Source organism: Podarcis cretensis, assembly GCF_951804945.1.
Source record: "Podarcis cretensis genome assembly, chromosome: 12".
Taxonomy (NCBI): domain Eukaryota; kingdom Metazoa; phylum Chordata; class Lepidosauria; order Squamata; family Lacertidae; genus Podarcis; species Podarcis cretensis.
In genome coordinates, this window is record NC_137181.1 from 57,788,430 (window position 1) to 57,815,794 (window position 27,365).

Consider the following 27,365-nt stretch of genomic DNA (forward strand, 5'->3'; position numbering starts at 1 on the left):
AGCAGCGCACGGAAACGCCATTTACCTTCCCGCCGGAGTGGTACCTATTTATCTACTTGCACTTTGACGTGCTTTTGAACTGCTAGGTTGGCAGGAGCAGGGACCGAGCAACGGGAGCTCACCCCCTCACGGGGATTCAAACTGCCGACCTTCTGATCGGCAAGTCCTAGGCTCTGTGGTTTAACCCAAAGCGCCACTCACGTCCCAGGACCTGAGAGACCAGGGTTTAAATCCCCACTCAGTCATGAAGATGCTTTGTGACCTTGGGTCATTCAGAGCCTCTCAGTCTTACCTACCTCACAGGGTTGTTGTGGAGATTAAATGAGGAGAACCATGTTTGCCACCTTGAGCTCCTTGGAGAAAATGTGGGATAAATGCAATAAATGAGTAACAGGAGATGTTATGTAAAAATTGGGAGTAAAAAGAGGCAAAGTGCCCATTTGCAACACTTTTCAGCTTGCTCTAGTAAAAATGGGTTTGTTTGAATTTTGGCACATTTATAGACCTCATCAGGCAGATGAAGTTTTAAGGTTCAATCAACAGGTGTCATTTTTATATGCTGTAGAAATTTGAGGCTTATAACAGCAGATTTTTAAAGTCTTGTAAGTGCCCCCTTAATACATACAAGACTTTCTATATATATTTTTAAAAAAACACTGTAATGATAAGCACCATTTGAAAAGTTACGTATCCCCTTTCAGAACAACAGTTTTCATTCATATGCAAATGTGATAGTCAGTTAACTGACTGATCCCAACATGATTCGCCAAGGCTGCAGGCAGGCAAGTAAACCTGCCTCGGATGACCCTGAACATTAGTTGGTGGCAGTCCTACTTTATTCCTAGCTTCAAAATCAGGTGACTTGAATCAGCTGTTTTAATTTCTGATGCATAAGATAGCTCTATGTCTTCATTTCTTTATTTCTTAAAGTTGGAATGGGACCACTTCCGGGTTGGCGCCTCCGGCAATGGCGGAGTTCCTCCGATCGGGAGGAATTTGCTCCGTGGAAATCAGGGTCTGACCGGCATGGCAAAGGCGGAGACCCACTAAAATCACAGGCGGGAGAAGCTTGTGAACGTGGGATTCGGCTGGCACCCTTTGCGCCTCCCCTGCTCGTGGGGAAACCCAGTTTTGGGGATCCGGAGCGACGTGGGGTGAGTGGCGCGGTGCTTCGAATTGATTGCTTTTTTCACGGAGTGAAGCCGCATTGCTGTTGCCGGAGAGCGCTGACTTTTTCCTGTGGACAATTTGACTTCAAACAACTACCCGTGAGTAGAACGGAAAATTGGATTTACAAACGTCTTAATTTGGTACCGAAACAGGAAGGTCTCAAACAGGAAGTCCGCCTTCCCCTTTTGTAAATAGATTGAAGCAAAGAAGCTGCAAGCTAAGGTCTTGGAAAGCCTTATGTAAAGGATTAAACTTCCATCGATTGAAATCATTAAACCCCCCTTGGAAGCAGGAGAAGAGGGGGGAAATTTTGGATTGTGTAGCCTGCAGGAGAGAGTGATAAAAATTAAATTACCACTGCTCTGAACCTGGAAACGGGCTGCCAGTAGATTGACGTTTTGGGAGAGTTCATTGACAGTGAAGAGAACATATGTTGACAGTTAGTTAAATACGAGAAATATATTGTTTCCATTGTCCTCTTCTGCGTGCTTGAAAGGACTGATACAAGTGGAGACTGTTTCCCTCTAGAGGGAGCTTTTGAAACTGTTACAAGAGTGGAGCTGGGGAATCTCCAGCTGCATGATAAGAACTGTAAGAATCAGAGATTGACCTTGGACCATTTAAGAATGTCGACAGGAGAAGCTTTAGTGACTGCATTATGTAAGATAAGCTACTCGTTGGAACAACTTCACAAGAAGACGGATGTTTTGACTACTAAAATTGATAACTTGGGACAAAAAGTGATTAATTTGGGACAAAAAGTGATTAACTTGGGACAAAAAGTGATTAATTTGGGACAAAAAGTGATTAATTTGGGACAAATACAGAAATTATTCAGGATTTGGTACAGGAATTTACTTTAGCAGGACAAATTGTGGAAAAGGAGAAGGAGAAAGTTGTTGTTGTCGAACCTAAAGTAATACAAGTGGGAGCCTCAGCCTTACAGAGGCAAATTGAGGACTATAACTTGAGGCCTTTTATGATTGAAACTAGAAAAAGTCAGATTTTGAGGATCGGAGCCCGGCCTGGACTGGAAAAGGAAAGTTGGAAAGATCCCTCCATGCAGGGATTAACTGACTTTTGGGACGTGGACTTGGGTCAGGAGGAGATTGGAGTTCTGGGGGCCTTTGGATTTGGAGGAATCTTGAAACGTGCCCTGAAATACTTTATGGATCTTAGCTTTAACTATGGAAATTTGGCTGACCTGTCGAGAAGGAATAAAAGCATTGTTAGGTCGGAGTTTCCCCGAGATCTGCTCTTTAGCATCAAAGAATATGAAGAAGACCTGCAGAAGGGACGTGGAAAAGAGTTAAGAGCCTCGGACATAAGATCTCCAGGTTGATGAACTGTATGGAGTTGACGGAAGTGACTGGCAGAGTCCGAGACCGGGGAGAGGAGATGGTGGAAGAAGATTGGAAAATTTAAAGTTTATATATAGAAATATTGTAAAATTAATGAGTGATAGAAAAATGTTGGAATGAAATTTTATGGCCTTAGTGGAAATGTTTTAAGGAGTTAAGCTTAAATAAGTATACTAGTTTTAATGGAAAATAAGATTAAAAATATGTTAAGACATTTATATGACAGAAATTAGAGAAAGAGGGAAAGGAATTGCTGAGACAACTAATAGAAGCAGAATACAAAAAGGGAGGTGAGAGGAGGTCGATGAAACAAGGGAATGAAAGATAGAATATGGAAAAGGTATGATCTATGCTTTTAAATTGTTTTTGTATTGTTTTGTTTAGTTTATTGTGTTTAGTTTAATGTGTTAAGGTTGTGTTTTGTATAGTTTATATATTGTATTGTATTGTTTTTTCTCTTTTTTGTTCTTTTTTCTCTTCTTTCTTCTTTTTCTTTTTTGTAAGTTTTAAAAGTAATAAATATTTTTTTAAAAAAAAAAAGGAATGGGACCATACAGAAGCTTCCACGCCCACTTATACTTTTCAGTGCAATGAGGGACATGCCGTCCCCAGGGCTATAATTAAAGGCCAGTTCTTAGATGGTAGAGCAAGAAAATCATACACAGACTATTTCTACATTTGATGTCTTTTTCTTTCCTTTTTTTTTTTTAAGGAATTGCCACCACAAATTTTCTTTGAATTATTTAGCAGTCTATCAGGAATGCAATAATGAGCAATCATATACCCTGTCATGGCTTTTAAAACGAATAAGGTTCAACCTCCTGGTAGAGGTAAAGCTGTTAGCTATACAAAGTTCATTATCAACAATATCTTAACACCCATTGGGAATAAAGGATTGTCATACTCGTGTGCTTTGTTCACCATGTTATTTCCCTGACATGTCATTTTTTATTCTTAAAAATTCATGTCTGGCTTTCTTTTTAAATAGCAACAAAGGGCTGCAAGTCCACCATTAACGTCACCTTATTTAACAAGAGCTGTCCTATTTTAATTTCATTGCTTTTGACTTTCGAACAAGAAAAACATCTCAATGTAAACAACATTCTATTAATGAAAGAACTCTGAATAATTCTAAGTTGTTGCGTTTGGCATATGAGCACACAAGTTAATAGTACACAGCCTTTTCTCTCTCTAACCTTTCCCTCAAGTGATTTATGAGATCTTGAATGGAACTGGAGTCACCTACATGCCTTATTATTTTTGCCACCAATTCTGAAAAGCTCCAAATCTGAATTCAAAGCTATTCTCCCTTGTATAGGCCAGCAGCACAGTAACAAAAACATGACAATCTGCTGTTTCTTTTGTTCTCGGAGCACTTGGGTGTATCATAAGACATCCCGATCCTTTCTGAGCAGACTGGGAGTTGCTGCAGAGTTACCCTCACCATCCCTCCAGAAACATCAAAAAATGTAGGCCAAGATAAAAGAGCTCTTTCCCATTCCCATTCCTGGGAGTGCCAACTCCTACGTACAGCCAATGGCATAATCCCATGTTGGGCAACATGGTGCTTCTCAAATATTGTGGACTACAACTCTCATCAAACCTAACTTTCTGGGGGTGATGGGAGTTGGAGCCCAACAACATCTGAGGGGCAACATACTGGCTACTCCCAAAATAATGCTTTGCCACTGGGAAACCTAAAGAGCTAATAGGCAAAGCAAAAGGACACTGCTGAGTTATTGACAGCTGCGAAACCCCTCAAAACATTATGTTTCCTATGGCCCTTTTTTTTTAGACAAAGAGATCTTGAAGGCAAACATATATTGGATCACAAACAGAGATTCCTTAGGGTATCGTATGTTAGAGAGTAGTTGACTATTCGAGGATGAATTATAAAAAACTTGGAATCAAAATGGATATACTTTTATCTTTACTCCTCATAAGGTTTGAGAACTTGCAACTTTTAAACAACTACCACTTCCCTGTCTCTTTCTCACAGGAAAAATGGTGGGCGCAAGCAGAAATTGAAGCTTAGGGGAAAGGGGAAAAGCCAAGGGAATCTGCAGTATGCTAGCTTCTTAGGAGCCAATCCTTTCCAAATCCCCCAATACTTTTAAAAGGTTGTTGGGATTTAGCAAACGCACATCTATCTAATAAGCTTCCTGTCTCTTAAAGAGTTTGGCACAGCGTAGCCTTTTAACTCTGCTGAGCTCCTACAACAGGGAACATACCAAAGGTAATATGCCAAAGCAAGGAGGTGACTTCATGCAAGTAGTTCAGGGGTTCAGCAATCGGTTTGCTTATCACAACATGACGGACTGCCTTGCAAGATCTTGCAAGTGTCACCAGACAAGGCCGGCCCACCCATGCGGCAAGGTGAGGCGACTGCCTCAAGCGGCAGGATGCACAGCTGCAGTGGATCAGGCCTCCAAAGACTGCTGCTGCCACCACCACATTCCTCCCCCCCCCCTGCCGTTCCTGATGCATATCTTTTATTCCTCCGCTGTTTCTGAGGCAGGTCTTCACTCACTCCTTCTTCCCTGGCAATCTGCATAAAGCTGCGATCGCGCAAGCAAAATCTACGTGAGTTGCGGTGCCACTGTACTTCGCATCTGTGAATGTGAACAACCCATTTCAAAGGGAGGGGATTTGTCCTATTGATTTCAATGAGCCTTCAATGCAACTAACGTTTCTTGAATTGCCCCCACAGAGTTAATAAGCAGAGTACCCTGGCAGATTATTCTCAAAAGCACGTAAACATTCAATTCTGCGGTCTAGTTGGCGTTTCGCTGCTTTGTCTTCTGTGCTACTGACAAAGACAACTGAAATGATGCCGTTAGAGTAATAAACAGAAACATTTACACGGCCTGTCAAAACATGTGAAGTGATAAAGACTAACGCATATGAAAGTGCAACCCGAAGTAAAATATTTCTCCATCTTAAATCAATAGAAGTAAACTTCCTTGCCATGTGGGGGCAGGGGGGAGCGAAGCGTTATTTTTCTGAAAGCAATTAACTGGGTTCTTTATCATTCACCGTAATAACACCAACAGAGTCATTATAAGGCTTGCTTCCCTGTCAAATGTAAAACAGTATCAGGGCTGTTTACAAAATGTGTCACCCATCAAATGTGCATGGGATTGAGGAAGATGAACCTGTGAGAAAGGAGAGATTGAATATGGGTTGAAGCAGGGCAAAGTGTGGCAGTGGGTGGAAGGGTGGTTTAAAAGGACTTTCAAAGCATGACACGCTTTGTGGATAATCCCATCAAGGTAATAAGAAGCCTCAGATCAACCTCAATAGTTCCTGTAGCATGAAATCCTTAAAAAGGTAAAGGACCCCTGACAGTTAAGTCCAGTCGCGAACGACTCTGGGGTTGTGACGCTCATCTCGCTTTACTGGCCAAGGGAGCCGACGTTTGTCCGCAGACAGTTTTTCCGCGTCATGTGGCCAGCATGACTAAGCTGCTTCTGGTGAAACCAGAACAGTGCATGGAAATGCTCTTTACCTTCCCACCAGAGTGGTACCTATTTATCTACTTGCACTTTGGCATGCTTTCAAACTGCTAGGTTGGCAGGAGCTGGGACTGAGCAACAGGAGCTCACCCCGTCGCGGGGATTCAAACCGCCGACCTTCCGATCGGCAAGCCCAAGGCTCAGTGGTTTACACCACAGCGCCACCTGCTTACCTGCAGATGCTCTCCAAGGCTTCAAGAGGAGGACACTCCCAGGCCTACCTGAAGACACAAGAGATTGACTCTGGGACCTCCTGTGCTGAAGCAGACACTCTACCGCCCAGCGATGGTCCTCCTTCCCAGAATGAGATTGGACAAATTTGTGGAGGCTATGTCTGTCATGACCCAAGAAGGAAACCTCCATAGCTAGAGAGAGGACACTTCTGGCAAGAGATGCTTTGCACACACACCGTGAGAGGGCTGCAGCTTTTCCGTCTTGCTCACAGAAGCATCAAGCTGCCCACTTCGAGACACAGCATGCTGGGCTTAAGCGGACCTTTGGTGTGATCCTGCAGGGGTCTTTCAATGTTCTTAAACACTGAAACTTTAATATGGCTCTAAGTGCTACAAAGACCTCTGGGTTTTCAAGGTTGCAAAGAGGCAACCTGACTACTTTTAACTTTTTCTGCCATTCTGATTAAACAAAAAAATTTCGAATTCTCAAAGCCATCAAATATTTAAAAATAGCCCTTGACGGAGTGTGCAAACACATGTTAAAAAATTCCACAGCAAGGGGGTGGTTCTTAAATATTTCATGCTATTTTCTTAATTCCCCCATTTGAGAAAGGCCTTAGAAGAACAACATGCTGAAAAGATTTCAATTTCCTTCCACCCAAAGAACGCTTCAAAACATTATATATTTAAATTTGTTTTCCACACTCATGCATCACCACTAAACCATTAAATATTAAAAAACCAACCCTGCTCATAAAGCAGTCTGCGTTTTCTCCTCTCCAAGGGAAGTGCAACACTTTTGTTGGCACAAGCCATTTCTTGTTACTGTACTTGCTCTAAATATGTATTTATTAAAAACACCAGGCAACAGGGCATGAATTCTCTCTACCCCGCCCCTTCTGAAAGCATTTTTTTGATTTGTTACTTAGCTAAATGTGTTTGTACAGCTCTCACATCTACAACGCTTTAATCTACAAGGATGTCAGTCGCGGCAATAATTATATTAATAAATTGTAGACCATCTTAAGGAAAGATGAAGAGGCATTTGGAATTAATATGCTGTAAATCGCTTCCGCACCTTCCTTTGTCAGTGGAGTTAGCCAGGCTTTTCTTCTCCATTGCCTTTAAGTCATAATTTTCAACTCATTTGACACATTTCATCTCACTCAAAGCACTGAACCCTAATACAGGAGAACACCAGTATGTCAAATGCTCAGGATCCAAGAACACATATCGGTTAATCTTAAGCAGGTGTCACCAACAAAGATGCAGCCATGTTTGTGAGAGGGAAGGCGGGCGGGAATTAAACATATTGAAATAATCAGCGTACAGTCAGGAGTCGTTAGGGATTCTGCAACGTTTTCGGAAGACCCGCCCTCCGTTTAAGTTAAGTTGCCTCCCCACTGTATTTCAGGCTGAAGCTTGCAGAACGGGAGCTCTTTTGTTGAACAAAAATAGCCTTTTGCCCTTTCGTATCTCCCACTACTTTCACCTTTCAAAGAGGGCTTGAAACAAAAGTTGGATAAACAGTTATATTTAGGCAATGGTCATGAGCTACTCAGAACTAAGAAGGCAATAGATACCATATTTTTCACTCTATAAGACGCACCAGACCACAAGATGCACCTAGTTTTTGGAGGAGGAAAACAAGAAAAAAAATATTCTGAATCTCAGAAGCCAGAACAGCAAGAGGGATCGCTGCGCAGTGAAAGCAGCAATCCCTCTTGCTGTTCTGGCTTCTGGGATAGCTGCGCAGCCTGCATTCGCTCCATAAGACGCACACACATTTCCCCTTACTTTTTAGGAGGGAAAAAGTGAGTCTTAAAGAGCAAAAAATACGGTACCTCATTTTTCGTCACCTACAGATTGATCTAGCACTTCAGAGGCACCTGAGGACACACAGTGGTGCTGACGCCATGTTTGAGGGGAGTCCAGGCACATGCCCTGTGTGCCCCATTCCCCACTGGCCAACTCCTTCTCCTCTTTCCCTCTCCCCTCATTCCCATTTTTTACCCTAACAGGGCAGCGGAAAAGGAGTGTCTCTTTTTCTTTGTTTTCACCCCACAGGATTTGTTCCTTACCCCAAGCAACCCAACCCTCTTGCCTTTACAAGGCAGCTGGGAAGGGTTTCCTTTCTTCTTCCAACCCTTTTTTCTTATCAAGGCTGTTGGACACACCAGTTCTAGCATAATCCTACCCCTGTCTACTCAGAAGGAAGTCCCACTGAGTTCTACAGAGCTTACTCCCAGGTTAACAGGCACCAGATCCAAGGGCAGCCAGCACAGCGGGGTGGCCCATAGCATCTGTCTGTCTGTCTATACATACACACACACACACACAAAAAAAACCCCTTCAAAAAGTTGCTCCTAGTAGTGGGTTTGGGGAAACAATTGTATAATTAGATTTTTTAAAAAATAAAAATTAAAAGGTAACCTTTCACCTTTCACATAAAAGACTGCTATGTCAGCATCAGAACACGCGTTACGTTTTGCAAGCATGTTGACACCTTGTGATGGACACTTTGATAAGTGCTGACAATGGTCTTAAAAAAAAAAAGCCTAATGGAACATGTGACAATGCAAGACAAATACTATAAATATTTTTCTTCAGCAGCAACTGCATACGGCCTACAAGAGGCATATTTTATGCCCCAGAATATGACTTTACATAAATTCTGCATTGTGTTTGTTCTCTAAGATTCCAGGAAATCACATGGAGAGGGGAGAAAATCTTCCTCTTCTCCTTCAATCAATACAATCCCTTAAGAGACCAAGCTTCAGGACATTCACATAAAATATTAGCTTTATATATTTGCAGTAGATAAACTGAACTAGCAAGGCAATCAATCAATTTTCAATTACTTTTGGCATCTCAATATGATAGGACACATACTAACTATCAACAATAGTGAAGCTAACGAACTGCTCTGTGCCTATAGATGCCACAAGAACCCAAGGCATGCAGATGAGTTGTGTTAATTGTGACCGGGGCTACAGCACCAAGTGTGGCCCTGAAAATAGCCATATTCCAAAGACAATGTGGGACCAAGCCACCAGCACTGACCACAATGCTTTGGTAACACATGAACTGAGCCCTAGTTGAGACAGTTGGGGGGACCGTTGGCTGCTATTCGTTTTTCAATGGCTGCCATTTTGCCGTGCAGGAGACTCTCCTTGTACGCTCCAGTTGATCTGAAGCCTGTTGTGTTGTGCTACTTAAGTCCAGGTCACACAGCTGGCAGTAGTACACTTGTCAAAAAAGGGGCTCAGAGGAGATCAACGAAATTCTGAATGTGGTGGGTTGTTCCAAATATAGCATGAGACTGCAAAGAAGTAGTTGTACTTACAATGTCAAACTTCTGGGTGATATTCCCCTGGACATCGAGTAAATAAACTTTGCCATAATGTGTTCCAAGCGCCAAAAACTGAAGAGAGGAAAAAGAAGATACTCAGTGAAAATTAAGACTTTCCATGATTTACGTACATTATTGTGCTGGTGCATGCTAGCTGTCAAAAGTCATCTACTGATGATGAATGTTGGCCAGCAGTCTCCTCATGCTGCCTCCTAGTTTATTGTGGCAAATCACAAAGGCAGTGTGAAGACAGGGGCTCATCCTGGCATATGCTGAAGAATAAAATGATAACATTTGATGAACTATCACTTTCGGTATTGGCTTAGCTAGGACCAAGGAGTTGAAACCCAGGTTTCCGTCACACAAGCCAGGTCGACCCCCTGCGAGGTGAAGAAATCTCGCAGGGTGGCGGTTTTGTTGCCTATAGACCTGGCATTGCACAGCACCAGTGACGGAGGTGAGTAATCCTTGCTCACCCTACCTTCGTCCCTTGGGATGGGGCGCAGATTGGAAGGGGTACGAGCATATCCGTATCTCGATCCCCTTCGCCTATGACATCTGCCCCCACCGCCATACCTCCCTCGCCCCTCCACAGTAGCAATCCCAAGCCTCATACTCGCCTCCATTTACAAAATAGAAAAGCAAAACAAAAAAACAATTATACCAAAACAAAACCAATCTCCACCCCACTCAACAACCATCCCACCCCAACCCAAAATAAAACAAAACAAAATAAAAATACATGAATAAAAACCACCGTTTATGGTGGTACAACAAAGTAAAAACTAAAAACACTTTTAAAACACTTTAAAATATATAAAAACATTTTTAACATTTGCTGAAGCAGCACCAGTGTCCTTAAAGTTGTGGCGGTGGAGTATGGGGCCCGCCCCCGGGCCCATGGTGGAGAATGGGCTTGCAGGGGGAGCGGTCCACCCCAAGACTCACCGGCAAAGCAGCAGCAGCAATGTCCCGAGGCCTCCTTGGAGCCTTATATGCTGAGGTGGAGTTTGCTTGCTTTTAAAACTGCCCCTCCATTTTAAACCATCCCAAAAGTCCCAACTAGCACAGAGGTTATCTCAACTATTTTTCCTGCATCCAGTTCTTAACCACGTGGGGAGATAGAATAACAACAACAACAACAACAACAACAACAACAATATAAACTTTTATTTATATCCCGCCCTCCGCAGCCAAAGTCAGGCTCAGGGCGGCTAACATCAAATATATAACATTAGTGTAAAATCAAGCAATAATTAAATTACCTCCTAAAAACAGGTAAAAATCAAATTAAAGTCTAATTAGATGGCTTTCCGCAGGGTTAGGGTTGGAAACAGTAAGTGCTCATCGGCCCAACTGTCTACACTGATCTTATATGGGCCTGTGAGAATGCTGGGAGGCCTCTTTCATATTAGTTCTTATACAAAAAGAAAAAGGGAGTCAGGCTGAGCCCTGACCAAAGGTCTGGCGGAACAACTCCATCTTGTCAAATGATGTCAAATCCCGCAGGGCCCTGAACTCTTGTGGCAGAGCATTTCACCAGGTTGGGGCCAAGGCTGAAAAGGCCCTGGCCCTGGTGAAGGCCAGCCTAATCTCTCTGAGGCCCGGGATCTCCAAGGTGTTATTATTTGTAGACCATAAGGTCCTCCATGGGGCGTACCAGGAGAGGTGGTCCTGTAGGTACGAGGGTCCTAGGGCTTTAATGGTTAAAACCAGCACCTTAAACCTGATCCTGTACTCCACCGGGAGCCAATGCAGCTGGTATAGCACTGGATGAATGTGATCCTGCAGCGAGGACCCCATAAGGAGTCTCGCCACAGCATTCTGCACCCGCTGGAGTTTCTGGGTTAGTTTCAAGGGCAGCCCCGCATAGAGCGAGTTACAACAATCCAGTCTGGAGGTGACCGTCGCGTGGATCACAGTGGCGAGATCAGGGCAGGAGAGGTAAAGGACCAATTGCACATATAAGCAAATTAGCACAGAATCGTGGCATCTTTTCCTTGAAAAGGTGGGTCTCTCTCTCTCTCTCTCTTTCTCTCGGACAGGTCAGTCCCAGTTTAATCTACAAAGAAGATGGCAATGCAAATAACCCAGCCTGCTCTGGTCCTGCGGTCAAACCTTTCAGCCATAAAAACAGGTCGGAAACCAGCATTAAGTGTGTGCAGTGTGCATAGAGCACATGTGCTGCATGAGCACATAGAATACACCCCACAAAAAAAAACCCCCACAAAATAAGGGCTCTACTTGCTATTTCATAATATAACAAAAACCCAGGCAGGGTTATTATTTATATATTTAGATTCTAAACAGAGATCTAGTTTATGCTACCAAATTCTGAGGACTAAAAACAAATTAACCAACAAAATGTTTGGTGCTCCTTTATATAGATGAGGATGCATTTGCCCCCGCACCTTTTCTTCAGCATTACTCAAGTGGTCAGACTCCTAAATTCTCTGTATTTCATTGCATGTGAGCATGCTTCATTGCAGCCTATAATGAAATGCTCAAATTTACAGGCACTACTAAGTGTGTCAGTCAAGCAGCACAATCTTTTTTTTTTTTTTTAAATAACCTTACAGAAAGTCAAGGTTCAAAAGGATTTATCAAAATGGAATTGCTTAAAATGAAATTTCAGTTCAGGCACTTAAAATATGAAGCCACATTAAAGAGAAGTCAAAAAAGAGAGGGGGGAGAGAGAGGAGAGAAGGGGTTCATTAGAAATTCATCCCCTGCAATGCCTTTCACTCCTGCAAGGTTGCCTTTTTACAGGAAGAAAAAAGTCCCCCGGGTAAAAAAATCAATACTAGTTAATAAAACATCAGGTGTGCAGACATAACTAGGTATGACTATTTCACTGCACAGGGCTGCCTGAATGCACCAGGTGCCATGACGATTAGTCATCCAATGCAGACAGCGAGTCCAGTGAAAATATGTTTTAGCATTGCAAGGAAAAAATAATAATTCTGGAGGGAAATTAGTCTGAATATATGCCACTCTCCGGTACTCCAAACAAAGCCAAATTGTTCTAATCAAAACGTACATCTATCATACAGGCTACGGTTTTATTTATCTTTCATAGGGTTTGATTTCTTTCTTTTTTTAAGGGATACACATGCACACACACACCACCCTCAGTTTTTAGCCTCAGCATTGTAAGAGACCAATTCCTAAAAGACACCTAGACTTCAGCTTCTAACATTATTGATCCTACTCATAAATAGTGTAGTTTGCTAGAAAACCAAAAGTGCTCAGTTACTTAAAACAACTCTGCTGTTGTGTTGTTCTCTGTGACACTATAATTAGGGTAGAGCTTGGACAGCTCCAAATATAGAAAATACTTATAGCGTTGCCCAATAAATTTACTTCTTTTTTTCTTTTTAAACAAAGCGTCATAGTTCCAGATGAAAACTGTCAGCTGTCAGATCACAGAAACTTTCAAAGATCAGTTTGGCTGAACCTTTGCTGATCCATAATCTCATTAAGCACCGGGCATTTCCTGTTACGAGGAACCTTTTATGACCCGGGGCATACTGTGTTTGTGCAACAAGAAATCTCTGCAAAATAACATAAAATCAGAATGGGGAAGGGACCAAGAGGGTCATCTAGTCCAACCCCCTGTATTTTTTCCCCTTTTTTAAAAAGGAAGGAAACGGAAGTGGGAAGGGGTGGAGAAAGAGATGTGGGCTTTTGGATCATCCCTTTATGTCATTAATGTGTGAAGAGATGAAAAACAGTTTATTTCTTATTACAAGCAGAAAGGGAACTAGTCAAAGCTCAGTAGGCTTTAGATCTTTTCACACATAGAATCGTAGAATTACACGAGACGGCTATTTTATGTAACATATCCAAAACCTTAATATAGGAAGGATCAACATGTATTGGCCAAGGGTGTATAATTCTAATCTCAAGGTGAGGTGGGGGCCTTAAAGGAATTTGAGGCTTGCCCAAGTTGAACAAATAGATGCATGATGCTATAGGCAAGAGAAAAACTTATATCCCTAAGCTTAAATTGAACTGTTCAACTAAACTTATCCTGTCCAGGTAAGTAGACCAATCATCGGTTATTTGCAGAGGTAAACCCTGGAAGATAACCACTGTACCAACTTAGGGGGTATGTGACGTAAGTCAACATTGCACGTCCAAGGTAAAAGGTAAAGGGACCCCGACCATTAGGTCCAGTCGCGGACGACTCTGGGGTTGCAGCACTCATCTCACTTTACTGGCTTCCAGGTCATGTGGCCAGCATGACTAAGCTGCTTCTGGCGAACCAGAGCAGCGCACAGAAGCGCCGTTTACCTTCCTGCCGGAGCGGTACCTATTTATCTACTTGCACTGGTGTGCTTTCAAACTACTAGGTTGGTAGGAGCAGGGACCGAGCAATGGGAGCTCACCCTGTCGCGGGGATTCGAACCGCCGACCTTCCGATCGGCAAGCCCTAGGCTCTGTGGTTTAGACCACAGTGCCACCCGTATCCAAGGATATGGAAATCTAATTTCAGGTGCCTGTTAACATCAATATATAGTCACATCCTTGTACATATATAAAAAACCAACCCTTCGCTTAGATTCCTTACATTACATCTCTCTTTCCCCTTCTATTACCTCTAACTTAACTGGGGTGCACTTGACCCCAGGAATATAATGTAAGGTTTTCAAGCATGGGTGAGTGGTGGGTGACTTGAAGAAAAACAGTAAATGCAAATAATTTATCCCAGCACGGGGCTGAGTGGAGGTCATGTTTATTCACCAAGCACTTGACAAAAACGTCAAAAAAGTGATTGGATAATAGGTGGCTGCAGGAGATTTGCCAAGTAAAGAATTTAAATCAAAAACACCTCCCCTGTCCTCCACTTCTTCAGAAGTGGCAGCTAACACAGAACTACTCCAGGGACAAATTGGGCAGCGTGCAAAGAGCTCGCAGTAGTCAGAACTCACTTAGTGAATCTCTAAGCAAATAATTGCCTATACCCTCATGCTTGCTGGGAAACAAATTCTCAGCAAGTGGAAGTATCTCTACAGTGTTTGTTACCACAATTTAGAGCTTCTGGTATCATCTATACCCAAATCTCAACTGTTTTGGTGAAAACAGCACAAATCTACATTTTTAAAATATTACGTATGTGTGTGCATTAAAAACAAGCAAACAAACTCTTACCTTCTCATGAACCATCATGCAACTGGCGACGTCCTTTTGAAGAATTTCCGTAACGCCGTTAGAAAGCCTCTCATACTTCAGCTTGGGCTCCTCTTCACTGTCATCTTCCTGGATTAATAAATTTTAAGAGAAAAGATGGATACTAGTTTTCCTCAGGTTTACACACTTCTACTCTTCCCACTCCACCCCAAAATAAAAATACTGCATAGCAACAGCCATAGATAGTCCCCCATAAACTCTTTCTAATAACCACTAAGAAATGGAAGCCAAAATACCAACTTCCAACTTTGAAATTCCTGGCACCCAATTTCTGACAGCATTTTTTCTTTTCATAAACATGTTAGCTCAGGAAATGTTTAATAATTTCTTAAAACCAGGACGGGAGAATCCAGAAGTGTACTTGACAAAATAAAAGAAAGCCCAATATTCTAATTACTACACAAAATACATCACATATTTACTTGTTTTCAAAATTTGTATACTTCTTAACTGTTGAAACTTCCAAGAGGCTTACACAGAACATATAGTGTACATTACAATTATCAATGAAAAGTCAGAAGTTAAAAACAAGTTGACTAAAATAAAAAATATCCACCCTATTTTGGGTGGTGGTGGGGAGAACACACTCTCTAGACCCCGAGGAACCTCTCAGAAGCAAAAAAGTCACTTGCAGTTTTACTCTAAATCCTGAATATTAGGCAGGCAACTCCTGTTTGCCACTTAGGTGCCCAATTAAAACTTTTTACCCAGGTTTTCTCTGTGGAGTTATCCAGCTATGTTGATGCACCAATCTAATCCACTGATTTATGACACGTTCTGTATCTGTTATATGTATTTTCACTGTTGATTTTTACACCATGATATTTTTAAAATGTTGGTGGTATAGAAATTATTGCAAATAAATAACATAAAAACAGAGTCGAAACAATCCGTTGTGCACCTCGAAATGGAAACCCTATGGGTTTTAGACAACATCAAAAAGGATGTTTCTGAAGCTTAGGAAACATACATTTTTCAGTGTCGTTTCTTTCCATTTGTATCCTACCCACTCCCTCTTGCCAAAGGAAGCAACAGTTTCTTTAAAAGAGTATTCCCAACACATTATTTTTCTGTGTGTGCATAGTGCTTTTACAAAGAATGAAAGGATGGCTCTCCACCACAAGGGGCTTGCAATCTAGAAGAAGTGGAAGGCTGGAGAAGAGAGGGGGAGAATGTGCAATGATTGCCGTTACATCTATTTACAGGAATTACAGATATAAAAAAGTAGAAATTACATATTACTTAATGACATGAAAAGCCAGCCACAGAGTGGAAGCCTCACAACATTCCCAGTTAGAGTAGACCACTAGAGGAAAGAGGATTTCTGACCTTGAAATCTTGAGCAGAATCAAAACACTATTTCAGTAACTTGAGTCTATTCTTTTTATCCACCATTGGCTAAGTGACGGTGTTAACCACACGTGGACAATGTGCAGGTAGCTTTGCAGGTTCCTTAAAAGATGTTCAACCACACACCCACACTCGTTGTCCTGTGCTGACAACTGCATTCCTGCGACCCACCAAACAGCGGATTGTCTGTCAGCTGGGAAGCATGGGCAGGTGCACAATGCAGCTGTCAAGATTCTTTCCCATGCTTTCCCTCGCGCTTACCCCTACCCACCTAACTGGCAATGCGAAGAGCCCATGGATGTGCACATTCCTCAGTTGTTCCCACAAGTGCCCATTAGCTGGGTAGTAGGGAGCAAGGGGGGACGCGGGTGGCTGTGGGTTAAACCACAGAGCCTAGGACTTGCCGATCAGAAGGGCAGCGGTTCGAAACCCCGTGACGGGGTGAGCTCCTGTTGCTCAGTCCCTGCTCCTGCCAACCTAGCAGCTCAAAAAGCATGTCAAAATGCAAGTAGATAAATAGGTACCGCTCTGGCGGGAAGGTAAACGGCGTTTCCGTGTGCTGCTCTGGTTCGCCAGAAGCGGCTTAGTCATGCAGGCCACATGACCTGGAAGCTGTACGCCAGCTCCCTCGGCCAGTAAAGTGAGATGAGCGCCACAACCCCAGAGTCGGCCACGACTGGACCTAACGGTCAGGGGTCCCTTTACCTTTAGGGAGCAAGGAAGTGTTATGACATCAGGAGGAGTGGTGTAAAACTCCCTATCACCTTGCACCAAACTGAGGGTGAGGGAGTGTGTACATGTGTGTACACGTGAGAACAGTGTTAGAAACTCAGATATATAAGCTAGACACCAAATGGCTCCTTAAACCAGGGATACAGTCGCCAAAACAGAATGGCTAGTTGCCATTTTGGGGCCAGACGGCTCAAAAGTCGTATTTTTCAGTACGACTTCTTGGTTTCTGAAATTCATTCTGATTGTGCAGACAAAATATAACAGACAGAATTCTTCAGGATGTGTTGCTAGTGTTGTGAAAACAGTCAAGATGCAAGGATCCTCAGGCACGCACCTCCAGGTGGTGGAGACGTCAGGCGCCAACCTGCCGCCCAGGCATCTTCACTTGGTCGCAAGTGGCCAATATAGGTAAAGGGTACCCCTGCCCGTCAGGGCCAGTCGTGACCGACTCTAGGGTTGCACGCTCATCTCGCTCAAGAGGCCGGGAGCCGACGCCGTCCGAAGACACTTCCGGGTCACGTGGCCAGCTGCATCTGGCGAGCCAGCACCAGCGCCGCACACGGAAACACTGTTTACCTTCCCGCTATAAAGCGGTCCCTATTTATCTACTTGTACTTAAGGGTGCTTTCGAACTGCTAGGTGGGCAGGAGCTGGGACCGAACGATGGGAGCTCACCCCGTCGCGGGGATTCGAACCGCCGACCTTACGATCAGCAAGTCCTAGGCACTGAGGTTTTACCCACAGCGCCACCCGCTGTCCTGCCAATAGCCAGGTGCAAAATTTCTCCTGCCACCTGGCAAACTTTGAACGCCTCGTGAGAGTGAGCAAGCAGAAGGCTCTATGTGTCTGTGATTGAGACTGGGGTGTGTTGGCATCCCTGGTGTAAATGAAAGATTTGAATGCAGGTTTTCCTAGGCTGCATTGGTTTCCTAGAGGTGGAAATACTCAAGATTAAGGAAAGACAATTAACCCACCAATAAAATCCCAACGTTGAAGTAGTCAGGAAGCCAAGCTATTCAAGAATGACTCCAAGAACAAAACTTCCACGTGTCTCACCTCTGAGGTAGGTAACTTCTGAATCCATCCATCCTTCAAGTATAGGCTTATATCAGCCAGCCCCATAGATATTTGAGCTTCCTAAGACTCCCAAAGCTCACACCACTATGATCACCCCCCCAAAAAAAAAATGGCTTGAAAATCATTATGGGCAGGTTTAGGGCTTGTAAGGTTTGTCGGGTGAATTTCTACATGCCCAACTCTAGTTGTTTTGCTGCCTGATCAGTTGTTTGATCAGGGATCCACATATTTTGATTGGCTTGGTGGTCAGCCATCATTGTAGTCACCAATGACCCCCCTGAAGTGGATAGATCTAATGCAGACTAAGTGGGTAGGCAAACTAAGGCCCAGGGGCCATATCCGGCCCAATCGCCTTCTAAATCCGGCCCATGGACGGTCCAGGAATCAGAGTGTTTTTACATAAGTAGAATGTGTCCTTTTATTTAAAATGCATCTCTGGGTTATTTGTGGGGCATAGGAATTCGTTCATTCCCCCCCCCCAAAAAAAAAATATATATATATAGTCCTGCCCCCCACAAGGTCTGAGGGACAGTGGACCGGCCTCCTGCTGGAAAAGTTTGCTGACCCCTGGTCTAATCTGGTGCCCTCCGTACGTCTTGCACTCTAACTTCCATTAGTCCTAGACTGCATGACCAATGGTCAGGGAAGACAGGACTGAGACCATAGAGAGGGAACCAAGTTGGAGAAGGATGGTGTAAACTTCATGCTGTGCTTTGAAAGTAGATTCAGTGGCGTAGCATCAGGGGAGCTTTGATTTGGCAAGTGATGACAAAAATACCCATTTACTTAGAATTTGTTTAACCCCCCCTCCATCAGCAACCCTCTCTCTTTATTCCAACTTTTTCTATATCTTCCTGAACTCCCACAACTGACAAATACTATCATATGGTTCACAAACCAGCAACCAATCACTTCAATGCCTTTAAAAGGGGTAAATACTCTGTGGATGATCCAACCTCTGTTTGAATCTGAAATCTATGTGATAGAACTGTGATACAGTTTACATTTGGACAAGGTTTTTCATTTTGTGTATATATAAGCACACACAGAGTATACCACTAAACACTGTACTTGAATAAATTTCAATTTTCTGCTAGAAGACCAAGAACCCTACACAGGGTTCCCCTAAACAGAAATCAACCCAGCTTTGCCACTGAATGCACACTCAAGATACCTGCCGGCAATCCAGTATGTTTTAAACAACTTTTTGTCCCCTTCCCATGTTGCACTTTTAGATTTCCTCCTGCCAGTTTCTCTGAACCCAACCCAATGTGTGAAGTAGCCCTTTCACTGAATAATTACTGTATGCTCATAACATTGTTTTTATTTCATATCTAAAATTTTTAAAAACTCAGGATTCCTTCCACAATAGTTGTTGAGGGTTATATAATATCAATTCCTTATATTGGGAGGCAACTACAGTGGTGCCCCGCAAGACGAACGCCTCGCAAGACGGAAAACCCGCTAGACGAAAGGGTTTTCCGTTTTGGAGGCGCTTCGCAAAACGAATTTCCCTATGGGCTTGCTTCGCAAGACGAAAATGTCTTGCAAGTTCCTGCGGGGTTTTTTCCCTCCCCCCCCCCCTTTTCCTAAGCCCTAAGCCACTTATCAGCTGATCCGCTGATAAGCCGCTTAACAGCTGATCGCTAAACCGCTAATAGCGCTAATCCGCTAAGCTGTCAATGGGCTTGCTTCGCAAGACGAAAAAACCGCTATACGAAGAGCCTCACGGAACGGATTAATTTCGTCTTGCGAGGCACCACTGTAAGAAGCAGATACCTTCTTAATATGACCATATTTGCAGGATTTAAGTGCCGCCGTACACTGGTTTACACACCAGTGAGGTCGCTCACAATTTCACTAAGCTATTGAAATAGTATCCTCACAAAACCACAAAGCACAAGCTACAGTAGAAAGGCCTAAATTTCAACTTTCTTCTTCACCTACAACAGCCAGGGACTTTGGTGTTAAGTTTTGATGACAGAATTTTTTAAAAAGGGATTAATATAGGGATGTCAACAATCAACGACACAGTTGTCGAAAACAATGTGTCAAGATGTCCAGCAAGATGCAATTTTTATTCAGTAAATCCAACACTGAACAAAGTTGTTACCAGTCAGACAGACTCAATGTCAAATTAGAGGGCAGGGCATAATCAGACAAATTACCTGTGCTTCTTCATTCTTGACAGATGCAAAACAGTTAAAATAAAAAAAAGTTAGCGCAGTCTGCAGCTTCTACGTTATGTGACAATTAGCACATAATTGCATTTACATACATTTTTATTATGAATAAGACACTTGCAATGTACAAATGCACACTCTGGGAATAAACATGCAGAGTTAAAAGTGAATTCTAGGCATCAAAGTCATTATAATAAGATCCAACATGTTGCTGAAGTCTGGACATCCAATGTGCAACCAAAGTGAAAAGTTAATTCTAGTCTCTCAAGTATTTTGCATAAAAGCATTCATCCACGGACCATTAGATAAAGTTACTGTAAATAAGTTTTGCCTGTCTTATTTATGAGTGAAAACGAAGTAATTCCTCCTGCGCATGCATATACAAAAAACATACTTTCAAAAACTCAGCTCACTGAAGCATTCTGCCAGGCTTCAAGAAAAAACATGAATAAAGCGAGAAACTTCAAATATTGCGCACACTGATGTACCCATTTCATGATTTTCTGACAGGTATCTCTTATGTTAAATAAAAGTCAAGCTAAAGGTGAATTTGAGAGGCTTTTTCTTTGCTGTAAACAAACAAAATGAAAAACTATTTGTAAAATACAAGATTACTCCATTTCTGCAGACTATATATCACCTTCTAAATAAAGAGACGGAAAGCATCAACAGCAATTGATGAATCAGAGTTTAACATTATATATATATATATATATATATATATATATATATATCCATCTCTCTCTCTTAGGAGAAGCTTTTATGCAGCATGAACTTCTAAAGGTAAACACACGGCAGCGTAAATAAAAAGCAAATCAATAATTTTTGTTAAATTTTAATAATCCTGCAAACCTACAAATAAAACCATCATCAGCCTGAGTTGAGATGACAGTTAGCTGCGTTTCTATGACAACCTGGTTGAACAGTACAAGTCTTGACTTGCAGCAAAGCTTAAGATATCAACAGAGTGACATTTACTCCATACAGGAAAACTCACAGCTTTCTTCTTAAAAAAAATAAATATAAAAATCAATTTCTCAACTAACATGGATTTTTACTAAGTATATGGCACTTTTAATTAAAGGCAAAGTCCTGTATACCATCCTAAAGGATTCTCAAGCCATTTGGAAAAATAATAATATCACTGTCGCTTGCACTGTTTTGACATTTCAGTCTGTTCTCCCCTCACAATTCTGTTGCAGAGAAAATACACTCAATTTTAAGACGTATGAAATAGTTGTGATCTATCCCTCAGCTATTGGTGTCATATTTTACCTAGTCAAAAGATTAACATTTTATATACACATAATACCAGGACCACAGACTTATTTCACTCCCTACAGCTTCCAACATAATCAAGAGATATTTTTCACTTTAAACAGCAGACATGTTCCACCCACAATGTATAACAAAATGCTTCTCAAAATCACACACACCTTTTAAAGTTGCCTTTTCTTTGGATCCAAGAAACTACCACCACAGTCCAATACAGAATTAATCACGGTCAAGAAATATGAGCAATAAAATAAATGAGCTTACTGAAATTAACGTACTGTTGGATTGTGGCCTATACATAAACGGTGTTTCTATGTGCAGGTGTGCAGTTCAGAACTTAAAAGAAAACTTTAAACCGCACTGACAGAAAATGTGAGGTTCAGCCTATACTTGGGATTTTAAAGAAAACAAGCATAAAACTCAGCTATTGCATAACTAATTGCCAATTTGTCATAGTAATCAATTCAAAATCATTTTCCAGATGTTCACTATTTACCTTCTCACTTTGCATCTGAAAGCACAGGAACAGCCAGGTTATTACCCAGCAAGAACCTCAGTTTTCTGTGGACAGTTTCTGCTAAAAGCTCCACACATAACACTAATGCTATTAAGTAATGAGATCAGAAAATCGTTCATTAAGACCAAACTCCTTTGAGCAAATCAATGGCAGGCTTCTCTTTCTCTTCTTGTAATCAAACTACAGGTTGGTCTACCTTGGCCTTCCCCAACCTGGTGCCCTCCAAATGCTTGGGATTACAACTCCCATCAGCTCCACCCAGCATGGCTGTGATGGAGAGCACTGGGGGCTGGTACAAAAAAACTGCAAGAGCTGTTCAACCGTGGAACGGTCTCCCTTGGGGGAGGTTGTGGGCTGTCATTCCTTGGAGGTTTTTAAGCAGAGGTTGGACGGCTGTCTGTCATGGATGCTTTAGCTGAGATTCCTGCACTGCAGGGGGGCTGAACTAGAGGACCCCTCGGGTCCCTTCCAACTTTAGGATTAGAGGATTCTTTATACAACTTTAAAAGATCCGATTGCCGTATTTTCCGCTCCATAAGACGCACCTGACCATAAGACGTACCAGTTTTTAGAGGAGGAAAAGAAGAAAAAAATTATTCTGAACAAAACAGTGGATGTATGATTTTTGTGGTTCATGCTGTGGCCACAGACATGTGATTTGACGGTGAGTTTGGGGTAGCCCAATGCAAAATTCCTGTGGATCCGTGCTTTGTAACCACGTTTTTGCGCCATTGCGGCCCCACACAACAGTGGGTGCGTGATTTTTTTGGTGCAGGCTGTAGCCATGGACATGCTATGTGATCTGATGGTGAATTTGGGGTGACCCAATGCAAAAATCCTGAGGATCCATGGGCTTTTACCTCCCCCCTCCCAGGCAGCCTCCTTTATCTCTAGCATCCCTTATCTCCCTCCCCGATCACTTGTCAATCAGCTGCTTCCTTTCAACACTCCCTTCCCTCTTGTTTGCCTTAGTGCCTTTTCCTTAGCTGGAGCAGTTTTTTGCTCCTCCTTTTCTTCTAATTTCCCTCCTCATTGCTTTAGTCTTCCTGTCTCCTCTCCTTGCAAGTTTGCTATCTACCTACCCACTCCCAGACAGCCTCCTTTATTGCTAGCATCCCTTATCTCCCTCCCCGATTGCTTGCTGATTAGCGACTTTGTTTCAACACCCACTTCCCTCTTTCAAAAACAAAAAAGCATAATCTGCTTTTCACCCCTGGGCAATTCGGCTCCAGGAACCACACATTCGCTCCATAAGACGCACAGACATTTCCCCTTACTTTTTAGGAAGAAAAAAGTATGTCTTATGGAGCAAAAAATACGGTAGTTTTAATTAGCATTTCTAATATTAACAGATCCTTATCTCACTTACCCGCACAACAACCCAGGAAGGCTAAATAAGGTGAAGTATTGTGCCAATTTTACATATGATGACAACAGTCTCTTAAACCATGGTTAGAAGACTGCTCTAACAGATATTAGCCTATGTGTTGTGTCTATATTTCTGTGATTGGTTCTCACTGCAACACAGGGGTTTGTTTTTAACTTGGGCTTGATGCACATAGTTAACATCAATGCTCACATATGCTTAGCTGCTGTTAAGATGCAGGATGGCATTCATGACCAGAAGAAGGAAGGCCTGGGTGAGAGAGTTTGCGATTCCAGAACCTGCCCCGTATCTTTCCGTGCCAATTATACATCAACCCGCAGAAGTGATTACTACTGAACCATTCTAACTTTGCTTCTTCAAAGGAAAAGCCACAGTGGAGTTCTTCACGGTGCAAAGAAAACGGGCCTTAAAAGGGCACTGAGTGGGGAGGGGAGCAAGAGCACATTGCTCATGTCTGCCACCAGGAGACGTTCACGGTGCAGAAGAAAGCACACCAGAAATTCAGTCTTCCTTGGTCTCAATCATTTGCACCAACAGGACAGAGCCCACTCATTGTAGCAAGGGAAGACTTTGGTAAAATGGCGCCCCGAGCAAGGACAAAATTGGTACAGCCCCCTAAATAGTTCTCATTTTCCCAATAACTCCTTTTGGTACAGTTGGTTTCTTAATGGATCTTCCCAGTACATACATGTATTAATACAGTGGTGCCCCGCAAGACAAACGCCTCGCAAGACGGAAAACCCGCTAGACGAAAGGGTTTACCGTTTTGGAGGTGCTTCGCAAAACGAATTTCCCTATGGGCTTGCTTCGCAAGATGAAAATGTCTTGCGAGTTCCTGCGGGTTTTTTTCCCTCCCCCCCCCCTTTTTCTAAGCCGCTAAGCCGCTTATCAGCTGATCCGCTAATAGCGCTAAGCCGCTAAGCCGTCAATGGGCTTGCTTTGCAAGACGAAAAAACCGCTAGACGAAGAGAATCGTGGAACGGATTCTTTTCGTCTTGCGAGGCACCACTGTACAATTGTTGTTGTTGTTGTTGTTATTATGATGCACCACCTTGGCTCAGCACCCTGTGCGGGGGAACTGCCTACACCTAAATCTGGCACTGACCACAGACCAAGGGTTGCAGAACACCACCCATGGGCATACATATGCACAGAGGTCTTTCCTGGTGCCCACAGAGGACTCTTTCTCCTGATGAAATGAAGCTTGAAAGAAGTATTCCATCATAGAATGGGCAGCAGCCTGCAGAGTGTCCTTTCTCTGGCTGCCAAAGGTGACCAAAAAGGTTAACAACTCCTGCAGTAGGCCTTCTCAAGTCCACCCCACCCCACCCGGCTACACACGCCGAGAATATTATTTGATATAGAATCTCTCTCTCTCTCTCTCTCTTTTTTAACAGACTGGTCGCTTTTTTATTCTTGTTTAGTCTTAAAGCAGGAAATTTACAGAAACTTGGCATTTATATAACGCTTTGGAACAGTCATGTTGCAGAACTGGAATTCCCCTCATCGCCCCTGATGGCTGGGGCTGAAGAGAGCTTTAGAGTGCCCAAGGCACTCCATTATAACCAATCTGGTGCCCTCTAGATATCGTCGGACTCCAACTCCCATCAGCCCCACACTGAGCATGGCCAAAGATCAAGGGTGATGGGAGTTGTGGTCCAGCAACATCCAGAGAGCATCACCTCGACAACCCCTGACTTTTCCTAGACATCCTCTTCATTATTATTTTTTTTAATGCTTTTTATTGAGTTTTCAGTAACATATACAAACAAAATAAATACTCTAAAGTTCAACAATCATGTGTCTACTTATTTACACACAATCTCTTGCGCACGGACTTCCCTCCCTCCATCCACCTTTTGTATTAGATTTTCTCTTTCACAGATTCTTAGTTACATTCTATCCACATCACAAGATTTATTTTAGTCCTGCTACAGTCTTTAAACTTCTTCAGTTGTCACTCAACAAATTTACTCCATTCCTTTTGTTTCTTCTTGGTTACGGATCCTGTGGGTCAGTTTTGCTAATTCTACATATTTAACCATTTTTGTCTGCCACTCCATTAATGTTGGTATTTCCTGAGTTTTCCATTTTGGGGCTACTTTCTCTTGAAATGTTTAAGATATATTTAAAAAAAAAATTGTTAACTTTGCTGCATTAAATGTGCATTCTGTGGTTGACCTCCTTTGTAATGTTTTATTTCGAAATCTTTAAGATAATATTTTAGTTTCCTGTTAATTACGTTGCTTTGAATGGCAGGCTATGTAGAGACCACATAAAGCTAAACCAGCCAATGGAAGAACTAAGTTATTTTCTATTTTGGCAGTGATTTGATATTTAAATGCACCAGCCTTGCTCTCACCACCTCCCCTGGAATTACACCTTTCATTTCATTACTGGAGTTTGATTCCCACAAGCCTAATCACTGAAAGCTTATGATTCTTGAATTGGTCAAGATGGATTATGACATTTGGCTTTCTCTCAGCAATCTCCCTCTCCCTCTTTTTATTCCTTTTCCACAGAGGATTTATTTAAGCTTTTCACCTTCTTGAGGAAACGTACCACACAGTAGGGCAAAGAATTATGATGATATGGCTACTACCACTGAATATATATTAAAATAGTTGTATTGAGAGCACAGAATGCAATATACAGGTGAAAAGAAAGCAAACAACATTTTCTGCTCTTCCGAGTTGCCACTAAATTACAGTCATGCTATTAGCGTGAAATGCCAGCAATGAAGATGAGTTGGGTTATGAGAAGCAAAGGCTCTGCTGAATTCTGCAATGTGTCACAAGATCCCGTACTGAACAATCCACCCACAATCCTGCGCTGTCCTGAGTCGCCCCAGCGCCACCATAGGAAATCTACGCTGGCAAATCCTAGGCAACAGCTTCTGAGAAGGTTGCACAATAGCGAATAGATTAGATTTTAATTTAGATGCTGCTGTCCTGCAAACGATTATGCTCAAAGTGGTTTGCAACATGCACCCAAAACAGCAGCAACAATTCTCTCAGTGCATGTGGTATGAGGCGTTTAAAGTTGACTGTGTTTGCTCACATTGGCGAAAGCTGTTAGTTAATCCCGTATGACCCAATTCAATTTCTATGCATTTCCTTCATGACAAGAGGTTATATGAAGTAACCTATAGGCCATCTGAGCCACTGTGAGAGGGAAAAAAGGTTTCTTCAGCATAGTAAGTTGCCTTATATGTCCCACAGAGGAACTTACGGTCTTCAAATAAAAACATCCTGAAGGTCCCAGGCCACAGAGAGGTTAGTCTGGCCTCAACCAGAGCCAGGGCTTTTTCGGCTGCAGCTCCAATCTGGTGGAACGCTCTGTCACAAGAGACTAGGGCCCTGCGGGACTTGACATCTTTCCACAGGGCCTGCAAGACAGAGCTGTTCCACCTGGCCTTTGGCCAAGGCACAGCCTGACTCCCTCCTTTGGCAATCTCCACAGAATTTTAGCATAATGGTTGCCATCAATTTGATTTGAATTAATTTTTATAATGAAATGTTTTTAGAATGTACTATTTTATTGTTGTTAGCCGCCCTGAGCCTGGCCTCAGCTGGGGAGGGCGGGATATAAATAAAAATTATTTTTATTTTTATTTTTATTATTATATAGAGTCAGAATAATGGTCCATCTGGCCCAGTATTGTCTGCACTGATGTCAGTAGCTCTCCAAGGTTTCAGGCAGGCAGCCTTTCCCAGCCCTCTCTGAAGATGCTGAACTGAAGACCTTTTGCACACAAAGCATGTGCTCTACCATTGAGCTATGGGCCCAGTGCTTCCACAAGCTACAGGAAAAGCATATTGATACTTAAATACTACGTACTTCAGAAAACCCATTAATGTGAGCTACCATGTAACTATGTGCAAGGAAGATTGTTCTGAAGTATAATTTACCCCTATCATAACAAGATGTCAATGTCTTGCAGCTGCAAGAAACTTCATGCGGCGTTTATATAGAGGCTTGACAATCTGCCCAACCCATTTTCTGAAGGCTTTCAATGGCGTGTCCAAAAGTCCAGTCACAATCTAAGCCAGCTAAGAGGTCCAAATAAGCCACTTTACA

The 27,365-nt window shown here is 42.6% G+C and overlaps 1 protein-coding gene across 2 annotated transcripts in view; it reads right to left on the reverse strand.

Moving 5' to 3' along the window:
* The window catches only part of VPS41 (VPS41 subunit of HOPS complex), a 121,513-nt gene that overhangs the window by 78,184 nt on the left and 15,964 nt on the right, over window positions 1–27,365 (reverse strand). For both annotated transcript variants that reach the window (XM_079947532.1, XM_079947533.1), the window contains exons 3-4: window positions 14,726–14,833; window positions 9,566–9,643 (exon numbers count right to left, since the gene is read on the reverse strand). In XM_079947532.1, the coding sequence (XP_079803658.1) occupies window positions 9,566–9,643; window positions 14,726–14,833 (186 nt within the window). The remainder of the gene's footprint in view (window positions 1–9,565; window positions 9,644–14,725; window positions 14,834–27,365) is intronic.